This window comes from Panthera uncia, chromosome E3 (assembly GCF_023721935.1).
Source record: "Panthera uncia isolate 11264 chromosome E3, Puncia_PCG_1.0, whole genome shotgun sequence".
In the NCBI taxonomy this organism is placed as follows: Eukaryota; Metazoa; Chordata; class Mammalia; order Carnivora; family Felidae; genus Panthera; species Panthera uncia.
In genome coordinates, this window is record NC_064815.1 from 24,303,241 (window position 1) to 24,316,461 (window position 13,221).

The 13,221-nt window shown below is 57.2% G+C and overlaps 2 protein-coding genes across 2 annotated transcripts; one reads left to right on the forward strand and one right to left on the reverse strand.

Annotated features, from left to right (window-relative positions):
• The first annotated feature begins 6,522 nt into the window (after positions 1-6,522).
• Positions 6,523-10,401, forward strand: METTL27 (methyltransferase like 27). Its single transcript, XM_049638783.1, is given in 7 exon segments — positions 6,523-6,575; positions 6,831-6,957; positions 7,367-7,495; positions 7,709-7,844; positions 8,081-8,173; positions 10,006-10,126; positions 10,128-10,401. Coding segments are annotated over 6 exon segments (729 nt in total). The 5' UTR covers positions 6,523-6,575; positions 6,831-6,834; the 3' UTR covers positions 10,255-10,401.
• An 894-nt stretch (positions 10,402-11,295) lies between these two features.
• On the reverse strand, positions 11,296-12,840 carry CLDN4 (claudin 4). The gene has a single exon (XM_049638784.1). The coding sequence runs from the start codon at positions 12,730-12,732 to the stop codon at positions 12,103-12,105; it is 630 nt and encodes a 209-aa protein (XP_049494741.1). The 5' UTR covers positions 12,733-12,840; the 3' UTR covers positions 11,296-12,102.
• Positions 12,841-13,221: the final 381 nt, after the last annotated feature.

Sequence of the window (13,221 nt, forward strand, 5' to 3'; positions counted from 1 at the left end):
CCAAAAATAAATAAAAAACGTTGAAAAAAAAATTAAAAAAAAAAAAAAAGATAGATAAGATGAAATCAAGTGACCGTAGAACACATAGGCAAAGGCAATTCACAGCCGAGGAAACCCAAAGAGCCAATAAACGCGTGCGAAGCTGCCACCCTCCTTAGTAATCGAGGGAAACGCAAATGAAAACCACAATGAGATCACGCTCTCATGCTCGTTTGCAAAGACAAAAAAAGTCTGACAAAAATGTGTCGGTGAGTCCGCGGGGGCAACCAGAGCATCAGACGTGACACGCGTCCTGACCTGGCAGTTCCGTTTGTTTCTCAGACTCGGGGGGCCACCCGTGGTAAGAAAGATGTTATCTGCCGCTGCCCGTTGCACACACATGTGAAACCGAAATGAGTTCACAAGACAGTAGTTGCCCTTACTACATGCAGCGTGCGTTCTCTATTCCATCCATTGCACAAGGAACTGAATTGTTTTCCTTGCCCCCTACTGGGCTGCAAGCCCCATTTTGTAAAGCACTCCTTCCAGAAGTATTCATTTGTGAACAAAGGAACATGTGCAAGGCTATTTGTGGCAGCATCTTTTCCCATCAATAGGGAAATGGAAATGAATTGTATGGATCTGTTTGAGAGATGACTACGCGGTGGTGACAATGAATGAGATCTGTATACACCAACGTGGAAGGGTCTCAAAAACGTAGTGTTAAGTGATGAAAAGGGGGAAGTCACAGAGTAATCACTATAAAATGATGGCGTTCATATGAATTTTCTCAACCCCATTAGCAATATTATGTTGTTCCAGACACGTGTAGTAAAAATACAAAAACAAGACCCAGAAGGTCCCACCCATTCAGGGTGGTAGCTGGGTCCCTGGGGCAGCAGGGCGGGGAGAGAGGAATTCAGAGGAAATCTCACCTTCGTCTATAATGCTCTCTTTTTCTACATTCACATATTCTGAAGCAATAATGACAAAATGCTAATATTTGTTCATTCCGGGTGGCAGATACCTGAAAGTTGAGAACCAGCCAGTCACGCAGAGATCTGAAAGAAGGATGATCCAGACCCCAAAACAGCAGTGCAAATGTCCTGAGGTAACCACGGCATGTTCCAGGAGCAGCAGAGGCTAGGACAGTGGAGTGAGGAGAAAGGTTAGGGAGGAGGATGGTAAAGAATTTGGAATTTAGGTCTTAAGCAGGGGAGTGAGCTCATCAAGTTCATACTGTGAAAACATCATTCTGGTTGGGCATATTTTGTTAGCTATCAAAACTGAGGGACGAACAAAATACATGGGGATCATTGTGCCAATCTCTTCTTTTGTGTGTTTGGAATTTTCCATAAAAATTTTACAAACAATAATCGATACCACCTGGCTGGCTACTACGAGGAAAATGGACTGCGGGTGGGAGGCAGAGGGGAGGCAGGGAGCCCAGTGAGGAGGCTGCACAAGGGGTCTGGCTGAGAGGGAAGGAGCAAACGGGACCAGAGTGGCAGAGGCGGAAGGGAGAGGTAATAGCATTTGCCGAAGACAGAATGTGGGATGGGGGAATAATGGCTTGGGCTTCGCCCCTGGGTGCATAGTGGTTCTGGAAGACGAGAAGGAGGAGGACAAGGAGGGGCAGGTTTGGGAGTGGGGACAAGGAAAGCAGGGTTTGGGCACGATGCCAGACAGAGGCCCGTGGCCTCCAAGGGGAGATATCAGGTACTCAGAGTCCAGAGTTCAGGGGAGAGTCAGGGCTTGGAGTCACCTCTTTGGGACTCGCTGGCGTATAAATAGTATTTAAAACCACGGGACAAAATGAGATCATCTGGAAAGTGGGTGCAGATAGAGACCAAAAAAAAAAAAAAAAAAAAAAAAAAAAGGCCCAGGACTGAGGGGTGGGGCGCTCTCCTACTTGAGAAGGAAGAGGGGAGAGAAGTGAAGAGGCGGGAAAGGAGACAGGAAACCAAAAGGAAGAGAGGTTGCCCTTTTGTCCCCACCCCCCCCCCAACCCCCACCCCCCCACCGACCTGCAGACCCCATAGTTGTTCAGGCCTCCAGCTCTTGCCCCTGGGCACCTGAGTCCGCCCAGTCCACTCCCCACACTGCCTTCTGGGCGTCTTTGTGAAAATGAAGGTCTGACACTGTAACTCCTCACGGCCCATCCAGGGTTAGAGAGCCAGTCCCAGCCTGGTGGCCGGGCCCCCTGTGGCCTGGGCCCCTGCACACGTCAGCCGCACCCCTGCGGATGCTCCCGCCCATCAGACGCAGGTGCACATGTCAGCACACCCACCTTGTATCAGCAGCCCGTCCCCCTCTCCCTCCTTTCCCCGAGTTGCGTTTCTGACACTTGTGTCCGGAAGCATCCCGACTGACCCCCACGGCCTCATGCATGCGCACCTCCCACCCTCCCATGCCTGGCCCCCGAAAGCCGTGCCTTCCCGCAGAGCTCTTGCCCGTTGGCATCGACCACCATGTCTTGTGTGTGGGCCATCTTGGCCTAACGTGGCCTCACCCCTGTCCGCTTGACCCTTTCCCGCTGCCCACTCTGGCCACAGGATAACCCCCCCCCCCCCCCCCCCTCCCCCCTCCCCCCCCCCCCCCCTGGCCCAAGGAAACCCCCCCCCCCCCCACCCCGTCCTCAGCCACCTGCATCCCTTGGCCTCCGGCTTGTACATCTGTGAGGTTAGACAATAGTTTTGAAACATGAACTCCTGCTTTTCACCCCAGACTAGTTTCGGGGGGCGGTCTGGATGGTGTCCACTGCTCCAGGGGAGGGTCATTATCAGCAAAAGGCACAGGAAAGGCTTTGGAGTTCCAAAGCATTGGACTTAAGGGGGCTTATGACAGGGAGCAAGAACAGTTGATGCGTCAGAGAAGGGCCTCCTGCCCTGAGGCTGGGACAATTTCCCAGGCTCTGGAAGGGGAGGAATGGAGTGGGCTCTGGGGAGAAAAGCCGGTCAGGCCTGGGGCCCAAGCCTGGGAGCCCCCACCAGTACCCCGCATGGCAAGTCTCATTCTCCATCACGGCCTAGGAGCCATTGCTATAGAAGCCATGTTGGTGCCCACAAACCACACAGCCCCCGTCAGCAAGTGGGGTACCACCGAGTGGAGATACCGAGGGGCTGTGGGGACAGATATGCTGGCCCCCCAGGGCCTCCCCAGGTTCTGTCATGGAGCCACCCAGGCCACCCTCTGATGGTCCAACAGGACCACCTTTGGGGCTATCCACCTTACCTAAGGGGACATTCCTCGTGACGACATCTTTCAACCCCCATAGTGCCCACCTACGTTAACCCCAGACAAAGGAGTGGCCCTGGACACCCAGTGGGGGGGGTGGGAGGGGTGCTTAGAAGGAAAATCCTGAACACAGATACTGAGGAGACAGTGCCCAGAGCCCGAACAGGAGAAGACACCCATCTCCCCCACCCTGCTGGACCGGGGTAGAGTGGGGGCTGTTTCTGACTCACCCCTGTGACTCCGGTGCCCTGCCCAGGGCCTGATAAACATTAGGTGCACAATAAATATTTATTGGCCTAAATGAAACATAAGGCTATAGAGATGAGGCCCACGCTGTCCGATGACTGAGCCAGTCCCCACCCCCAATCTCCCCCTCCCGACTCACCTGCTAGTGACCACTCTGGGGTGACGATGTGACCCAAACTGGGATGAAGAACTCCCGGCCCTGGGCTTCCAATAAAGCTTTTGTGATGATGAGTAGTCTGAGCTGGCCTAGCATTTTGCCCTTTCCCCTTCATCCTATCCTGTTGGGAGGTGCAGCAGCCATGACGAGGTGACAGTCAGGAGCGCAAAGGCCTCCGTGCAAAAGGTGGCAGAGAAGGAAGATGACAAGAGCCTGGGTCGCTGATGGCATAAGTGAGCCTCTAACCCGACTGCCCAGTCTCAGCTTTCTGTACGAGTCTTGTAAATCTCTCTGTGTTTTGGCTGCAGCTTTGCACGTGTTCTGTTCTGTCAGCTGAGCACAACGGACTCACGACACATTCACCGGACACCATTGGACTAAAACAGATTTGGGTTTGGATCTTGGCAGGTGACAGCTGACATCTGGGTTTCCTCCCCTACCTCCACTCCCCCAAAACTGCTCTTGCCAAGGTCACCGTGTCAACGAAGGGAAATGACGTTATTGTAACGGACAATCCTGAAATCGTGGCTCAACACAATGAAGTGGGTTTCTTGTTCATGTTACAGTCCCGTGCAGGTGGGTGGCGGAGGTGGATTGTGCTATACACAATCATTTAGGGTCCCCGACTCCGTCATCTGGCAGCCCCACTCTCCTCTGGGCGCCTGGACCCTGTTCCATGGAGGATCGGATAGGAAGCGTTTATGGTCCAGGTCTGGAAATAAAGCACTTTACCGACATCTGCCTTCTATCGGCCAGAATTCAACCACACGGACACGCCAACATACAAGGAAGGCCGGGGCACGTTGTCTAACTCAGGGAGAGGTGGTAAATTTGGCCACCGGTGTATGCTGTCAGGGTCTCCCTCGGCCCCCAAAGACCTCCACATCCCTATAGCCAGGGCTCACTTCCGAAGCCTCATTTTATGCCACCTCTCGACACACCTCAGTGTTGGCCATTCCTCATCTCTTTGAGACTCTTCTGTTCTTGGCCTCCTTCCCAACTTCTCTGGGTTTTCTCCAGCTCTTCTAGACACTCCTCTTCCACCCTGAAGGGTTAGGGGTCCTCAGGTTCCATCCTTCTCTTCTCATCCTTTCTTATCTCTCCCTGCACATCCCATCATTATTGGCTGCCTCAATCACTGGCTATACTCGTGACCCTGAATCTGTCTCCCGCCTGTCCTGTCTCCTGAGCTCAAGACTCTGGCATTAAACATCCTCCTGGACATCTTCACGTAGACCCCTCAAACTCAACAACCCCAAGCGGTTAATATCCTCTTTGCCCCCAAACCTGCTCCTCCTCCCGGGCTTCCCTGGCTGTGAATGGCACCATCATCCACCCAAAGTCTCAACTCCCAACGACTCGCTTCCCCAGGCCACGCGCTCTCAACCACCAAAGCCCTGCTGCCTCGACCACCTAAACGTCTCTGACCTTCATCCACTCCTCTCCACAGCCATGACCGCTACCCAAGTTCATGCTACCATCACCTCCCTCCTGGACACCTGTAACAAACTCCCAAACTCCACCTGTCCAAACTCTGATCCCCAAGGGTCCTCTAGGCTAGTGCTTCTGAAACTTCAGCTGCATAGAAATCAGCTGGAGAGTTTGTTTAAAGTAGATTTCTGGGGGCGCCTTGGTGGTTCAGTCCATTAAGTGTCTGACCTGATTTCAGCTCAGGTCATGATCTCACTGCTCATGAGTTTGAGCCCCACGTCAGGCTCTGTGCTGAGAGTGTGGAGCCTGCTTGAGATTCTCTCTCTCTGTCTCCCTCTGCCCTTCCCCCACTTTCTCTTTCTCTCTCTCAAGATATCTTTTCTTCTTTTGTCGTTTAAATTTTTTAACGCTTATTTCTTTTTGAGAGAGGCAGAATACGAGAGGAGGAGGGGCAGAGAGAGACAGAGACACAGAATCCAAAACAGGTTCCAGGCTCCAAGCTGTCAGTACAGAGCCGACACTGAGCTTGAACCTATGAACTGTGAGATCATGACCTGAGCCAAAGTCAAGACACTCAACCCACTGAGCCACCCAAGTGCCCTCTCTCTAAAAATAAATAAACTTTAAAAAAAAATTAGATTTCTGGGCCCCTCCCAGCCCCCCCTTCCGCCCCACCCCGCAATCTGATTCTCATTCTATTGGTCTGGAATGGGGCTCAAGAATTTGCATTTCTAAAAACCTCCCCTAAGGGGGTCCCCTGGAGCAACCAGAGCTAAAAATGCTGGAGCAGAGGATGCAAGTTTTGGGACCATACTTTGAGCAGCAAGGATCTCCGCGCTGTCCAAAACGGAGGCCACCAGCCACAGATGGCTATTTAAATTACTGAGGCAAAATAAAACTCAAAATTCAGTTCCTCAGTAGCACTAGCCACATTTCAAATGCTCAATGCCACATGTAGCTACTGTATTGAAAAGCGTACAGTATAGAATATTTCCATTACCACAGAAAGTTCTACAGGATAGCGTTGCCCAGGCCGTGGGGACCGTTCTAAAAATGAAGGCTGATCCTGGGCACACCCCCCCTTTTTTTTTTTTTTTTAATTTTTTAAGGTTTATTTATTTTTGAGAGGGGGGAGGGGCAGAGAGAGGGAGACACAGAAGCTGAAGAAGGCTCCAGGCTCTGAGCTGTCAGCACAGACCTAGGCCCCCCTCTTCCCCCTAAGATTTCAGAGGCTCTCACTTCCTAATGAAGGACATCGAGAGCCCGGAGGACACAGAGATGCTCCTAAACGCGGATACCCTGAAAACGCTTCGGAAAGTCTGGATCTCCCCGGGCTAGAGAGACAGGCCAAGAACTTTGAGCTCATTGGCTGGTAGCGGGGGCGGCTGCCAGCGCTTTCCTTTGATTGGGTACTTTCTCATAGCGGAAAGCCAATCATTCAGGGAGGTGGGGGCGGGGCCCGGCTCGGCGTACAGGCCCCGCCCCGAGTTCCGGCTCTAAGCACCGCGGGAGAGTCCGATTGGCGGTGAGTTCTGACCCTTTACCTGTTTAGAGACCCTTAGGTCCAGGACGCCAGCTCACCGCTTAAAGAGTGGGGAGGTAGGGTCATGTCCTCCCTCCGGCCACAGGGAGCACCCCTCCCCCAAGCCCTGAACTCCAGGTGTTACAGTCTCGCCCTCTGTGTGTTCAGTGTCACCGCCTGTGAAATGGGATTGGGTGGGAGGGGTGGGCATGGGAGAAATTGCAGTGTGCCTCGGACACCAAGGCTGTGTCCCCACAGGAGGATGGCGCAGGAGGAGGGCGGGAGCCTGTCCGAAGTGCGGGCCCGGGTGGGGGCATCACATGGCATCACCGACCTGGGCCACAAGCTGCACTTCTATGACCGCTGGGCTCCAGACTATGACCAGGTAAACTGGCCAGGCTCCTTCCCCTCTCTCCTCTTGCTTGCCCAGCCTCAACTTTCCTATCTCTAAAGAGGGAATAATTAGCTTTGCATCATCCCAGGGTGGCTTGTGAGAATGAGGTGAGACCCGGCAGTCCTGCCTCCTCAAGGACTGGCACCCTCTTCGGCTCATTGACAGCAGCTCTGGCCTCTGACCAGCCCCATGTTTCCATATTGGCAGCCCCTTGAAAAATCAGGAAACAAGACCTCTCCACCCTGGGACTGCACCTGGAGGAGGTGCCAATAAGCACGCGCACACACACACACACACACACACACACAGCTTGGCCTGTTTGATTCCTAGACCACCCTACACAGAGGTCACCCAAACACTGGGGCACGGGCTGCCGGTCAGCTCAGTACTCTGTCCCCAGGATGTGGCCGCCCTGCAGTACCGCGCCCCCCGCCTCGCAGTAGACTGCCTTACCCAAGCCCTTCCGGGCCCACCCCATGCTGCCCTGATCCTGGATGTGGCCTGTGGCACCGGCCTGGTGGCTGCTGAGGTGAGGCCTCCCCACATCCCCTGTCCTCTCTTCAACTCCCCACTCGCTCAAATTTTCTCCCACCCCTGGCCCCAGAACTCTGCCTCCCTGCTCAGACTCACCCGTCCCAAACACGTGGACTACATTTACTGCGGAGCCTGCTGCCCTCCCCAGGTGCAGGGACCCAGCTGGGAGATGGCAGGTGTGAACTGTGACTGAGTCCCCCCACCTTAGCTGCAGGCTCGGGGCTTCCTCCAGCTGCATGGGGTGGATGGGAGCCCAGGGATGCTGGAACGGGCCCGAGCCCGTGGCCTCTACCAGAATCTCAGCCTCTGCGTCCTGGGCCAGGAGCCTCTGCCCAGTTCTGAAGGTACTTCCCTTCCCACCCAGGCACCTCGACAGTGAGTGCCCTTCTCTTGTCCAGCCTCCATCCTCCTTGCTGAGCCCTTCACAAGCCCCCGCCCACACTGAGCCCCATGAACCCCCACCGGGACCCTCTCTGAGCCCCTGTGAGCCCCTCTCTCTGAGCCCTCTACCCCGTGATCTGATGTCATCCCTGTGGGTATCATGAGGCCACACCAAAGACAGACCCCACACTCCACATAGGGACCTTCGATGCGGTACTGATGGTGGGTGCCCTCAGCGATGGCCAGGTGCCCTGCAGTGCGATACCTGAGCTTCTGCGAGTTACCAAGCCAGGTGAGGAGCAAGCCCATCCAACCCCATGTGAATGCCTTCCCCCACCCCACCCCACCCCCCCGCACACCCACAGACACTAACCTCCGAATGTCTCAGGCTAAGCGAGGGGCAGGGTCCTGCCCAGGGTCACACAGCCTAGCCTAGCTTCCCAGCCGCCAGCTGCCACCATCAACAGACCCAGGCAAGCAGGCAGGGCAGACCGGTAGCCAGCTTGCCCTCTTATCCACTGGGCAGCTCCACTCCCCCTGGCTCTGTTTCCTCACCTCTGAGCAGTGACAGAGCCCCTTCCCCAATGGATCGCAGTGAGCACTGAGTGAAAAGACGTGTCTGAGGCCTTTGCTCCAGTCCTGGCACGCAGTGGGGGCTCAGTTCAGTTCCCTCGTCTTCCGGCTCCCTCACGAACTCACTGACAACTGTCAGGTGAGTCTCTTGCTCTTTCCTGGTCTCAGTTTCCTCATCTGTGAAACAGGCTGCTCAGGTGAGATGATAGACGTGAGCACTTTTTGTAACCTGATGTGCAGCTAAGGATTGTGTTTACTGTGCTCCTCCTGTGTGCCTTGTCCCGCGCTGGCCTCTGCTCTGGAGGGGGGGTATGCACCCTGCCCTCTGGGCTTCGATCACCAACCCACTGCACCCCACTGCACCCCAGGAAGGGCCGTGGGGAAAAGGACCAGGGCACACACTCTGAGAATTCAGGGAAGAGAGGCATTTCCGGGGGACAGGCGGGGGGGGTGGGGAGCGCTGACGGCAGTGGGCACAGGAACACAGCCACAGGCCCAAACAGGTCAGGAAGACAGCCACGGGGAGTCAGAGGCAGAAAGGAGCATGGGGGACTGAGCAGGCAGATGCTGAGGCCCTGACTTGGCTGCAGGATGGGCTCAGGAAGCCCCAAAGTGGGCCTGTGGCAGCAAGGCCGCATCCTCTCCCTGTCCCCCTCGCCTCCACTGCCAGGAGCCGAGCCTGTGGCTAAGCCTGGGCCAGTCTGGGCAGGCTTCAGCCTCAGGGAGCAGGGTCTTCGATGGGGTCAGAGAGAGAGGTAGTGGTGGGGCTCAAGAGAACAGGAAACCCCCATTGGCATAACCAGCCCCGCCCACGCTTGTCAGGCCCCTGAGCTGGCTAGAGCCCCGTCTGCTGCGTCCCTGTCACAGGCTCCCCTGCTTCGGAGCCTTTCCTCTCACGGAGCCCCAGCCACCCACCCTGCAGGGCCCGGCTTCTCCTCCTTGCTTCCTCCAGGAAGCCTTCCAGACACTGGCCTCTTCTACATGTATCTGAGCCCACACTGGGCACGCTATAGGTGTCTAGGGAACACCAGAAAGGATATGTCACTCATTCATTCAGCCGGCGCTTAATGTGGTCCTTCCTGTGAGACCCGGAAACGAGCCCCACTCTGTAAGCTGGGAAACTGCAGCTCAGAGAGGTGATGGGACTTACCCAAGGTCCCAAGGGCTTCCTTCCCGTGCATCCTGATACACCACATCCTCCGGCAGAGGGGCTGGGTGAGCACTGAGGAGGGAGACCCTCTGTCCAGGGGATTAAGCCAAGAGTTCCCAGCGTAAAGGACGCATGAGCCTGGAAGTTGGTATAAGAGGCTGAAAACGCAGAAGGGTATTCCTCGAGGCGGGAACAGTGAGCAGCAAAGGCATGGAGATAGGAAAAGGCTGGCGGGGGGGTGGGGGGCCGGTGGGGTGACGGTGGTGGGGAGAATGTACGCCCTTGAGGGAAGAGCAGGAAAGATAACCTTTCCTGGAAGGGGTGGAGCCTGGAACCAGGGCTCCTGCCCCTCCCCGACTCACCTCTTCCCCCCCCCCACCCCCGCCCCCGTCTCTCCCTAGGGGGGCTGGTGTGTCTGACCACCCGGACCAACCCGTCCAACCTTCACTACAAGGAGGTCCTGGAGGCTACCCTGGACAGGCTGGAGCAGGCCGGGGCGTGGGAACGCCTAGTGGCCTGGCCTGTGGACCGGTGGGAACTGGCCACATCCGAGCTTGAGGTGGAGCCCAGAACCTCTGACAGCGATGGGTTCATCTCTGGCATCGTCTACCTGTACCGAAAGCAGGAGGGGGCCCAGGTGGAGGGAGTGAGGCCCAGTCCTCAGCCCCCAGCTGGCCTCTGACCCTCTCATCCAGGCCTCCTCCAGGCCCGTCCTTGGGCCTCCTCTGCTTCATCCGTACAATGGGGCCCCTGAGCCAACCTTGCCCATTAAATGAGTCCCAGGAGGGGTAGCAGGACTCTGGCTCTGTGAGTCTCTTCCCCAGGAAACTGACGTCCGTCCCTGAGAAGGACAGAAGTGAGAAGAGACAGAACAGAGAGGGCCCCCACCCCAGGCCGCCCCTGAGCCAGCCCCGACAGGGCCACAGATGTAACTTCCTGACACCTCCCGTGGTGGGCCCTCTCACGCTAACTCGAGGACAGGAAACTCATGCCCGTGCCTCTGGCCTTGGCCAAATACCTTCACATGGCCAGGATTCAGTTTCCTCCTCTCTAAAGGAGCCGGAAAGCTGAGCTCAGGGCGTGTCTGCCCGGTGAAAGGGTTCAGTGACCCCCAGGCCTTGGGGGTATGATCAGGACTAATGATAATTCCTCCACACAGGGACGGTGGGAAGGCTCGTTAGGGAGGAAGACTGAAGCCTGGCCTTCAGGACAAACAGGATTCCGAGGGGTGGAGAAAGGCAAAAAGGACATTCTAGACCCACAGCAGGAAACAGCCCGGGCCAAGGCCAGGACGTGGGACCTGGAGGGTGAGCAGACCAACCTGGATGCCCAGGTTCGGACAGAGCTGGGACAAAGATGGATAGAGGGCAGGTGGCCCACCCCCCAGGGCTGAGTGTTCTCACGTGGCCTCCCCCCTGGGGTCCCCAGCACTTCAGCAGTGCGTTTCCTATGATCGCCTTGACCTTCCAGCAAACGAAGGGCTTGAGCAGGGCTTGAGCGAGGTGATTCCCAAGGTGAGGGCCAGCTCTGATTTGTCACAGTTCCTCGAAACCAGGTTGGTGTTGTTTTTTTTTTAAGTGTTCTTGTGTTGACCACCACACAGCGGTCGTACTCCTCCCTCACCCCTGCCCAGGCTTCTAGCCCTCCCCTGCCCACCTTCACGGCTGAAATCAGAAACGATATGGTCTTCCTGTGCACAGGTCCCATTTATTGTAGAAAATTATAGTAATTACCATGACAAACAGATATTAAGTTACAAAACAGAAACCAGAGAGGAGGCAGGGAAAAAAAGGTCCAGGACTTCCTGGGAATGAAGGCCAGAGAAAGACCGTTCCCCCTGCTCTTCCCAGGATGCCCAACGACCTTGGCAGGGGTGGCGAATCCAGGCGTGACCGGTCACAAGAGGCTGGGGTCCTCCTGCCCAGGCCGCTGAGGCAGAGCCCTGAGGCTGCAGGGTGGGGGCAGGGAGGGGTGCAGGCAGCCTGAGCAGCCTCCGCGGTCTCCTCCCCCACCACCACCCAAACCAGTTTGTAGCGCCTTCACCCCTCCCCTCTAAACCCGTCTGTCAACTCTGTGTCAACTGTGCTCCACGGGCAGGTGGGGGAGCGAGGCGCCAGCCATCCTCACGGCCAACACAGGAGTGGGCCGGGCACCCGCGGAGGCAGAGCCCAAGCAAATTCAGGGCCGTGCTCTCCTGACCGGCAGGAGCCAGCTCCCCCCTCCGCCGCACCCTGTTACTTCCACCCCCTCTCCTGTGTCCCCGGGGCCAGAGGAGGGCAGCACAGGAGTCTCTTTCTGTCCATCCATCCTTGCTGGCGTAGAGGAGGCTCTGGGTAGGTGTCCGAGGGGGCCGGAAGGGGCTGCCAGCCGGTGGCCTGGCTCAGTCCCTGCTTGTGCAGCCTGCGGCCCGTGGCAGGAACATCCATCCCCGGGGGCATGGGCTGCGCCTTCAGTCCAGGGAGAAGCAAAGTCCGGAGACAGAGCTGAGTGGCGGCACCTTACACGTAGTTGCTGGCCGGGGCGGAGCGGGCGGCAGAGTACTTGGCCGAGTAGGGCTTGTCGGTGCGCGGTGGGCAATTGCAGCACAGCAGGGCCCCCCCGAGGAGCAGCAGGCCCGAGGCGGCCCAGCCGACGTACAGAGAGGCACCCATCTCCCGCTTCTGGCCGGAGGCCACCAGCGGGTTGTAGAAGTCCCGGATGATGTTGTTGGCCGTCCAGGACACCGGCACCATTACCAGCAGGCCGGCGAGAATGAACACCACGCCCGCCACGATCATGGTCTTGGCCTTGGCGCTCTCGTCCTCCACACAGTTGGTGCACTTGCCGCCCACCACGGACAGCAGCACGCCCAGCACAGCCAGGATGATGCAGACGACCATGAGGGCGCGGGCCGCCTGCAGGTCCTGGGGCAGCGCCAGCAGCGAGTCGTATACCTTGCACTGCATCTGGCCGGTGCTCTGCACCACGCAGTTCATCCACAGGCCCTCCCAGATGGTCTGCGACGTGACGATGTTGCTGCCGATGAAGGCCGTCACGCGCCACATGGGCAGCGCGCAGCTCAGTATGGCACCCAGCCAGCCCAGCACGGCCAGCGCGATGCCCATCACCTGTAGTCCCATGGAGGCCATGGCTCGGCGTCTGCGGGGGTCTAGGACCTGGAAGGCTGTGGGGATCCGGCCCCGGGGGGCTGTAGGAATCCAAGCGCTGAGGACAGACCCTCGGCGTCTAGAGGGAAGACTTTCACTGCGAGTGCAGAGGCAGAGACGGTCGGGCTCAGCTCCTTATCGCTCCAGAGTCAGAAGCACCAGCACTGCGAGTGTGACCGGACCAGTTCCTGTCTCCAGTCTGACAGGAGACTGGAGACTGGAGCAGTTATATGGCTCTTGGTGGGGGGGCGGGGGGCAGAGGGAGGGGTTTCCGTCCCTGGGGACTTCCCCTGACCAGTTTCTCTGGATTCCAGAGTCAGGGCCAACAAAGGCCCTTCAAGGCCTCAACCCTGGGCCCCTGAGTCAGGATCCTGGAGAGCCAGTCTCAGGGGAAACTGCCCTCTCCCCACCCCCCCCACCCCCGCCCCCAGGCCCTTGCTGAGGTCAATCTGGAGATAGACACTGAGTCAC

Bases quoted from the DNA above. Each gene is read 5' to 3' on its own strand.
- CLDN4 (XM_049638784.1), bottom strand. From the start codon at position 12,732: ATGGCCTCCATGGGACTACAGGTGATGGGCATCGCGCTGGCCGTGCTG.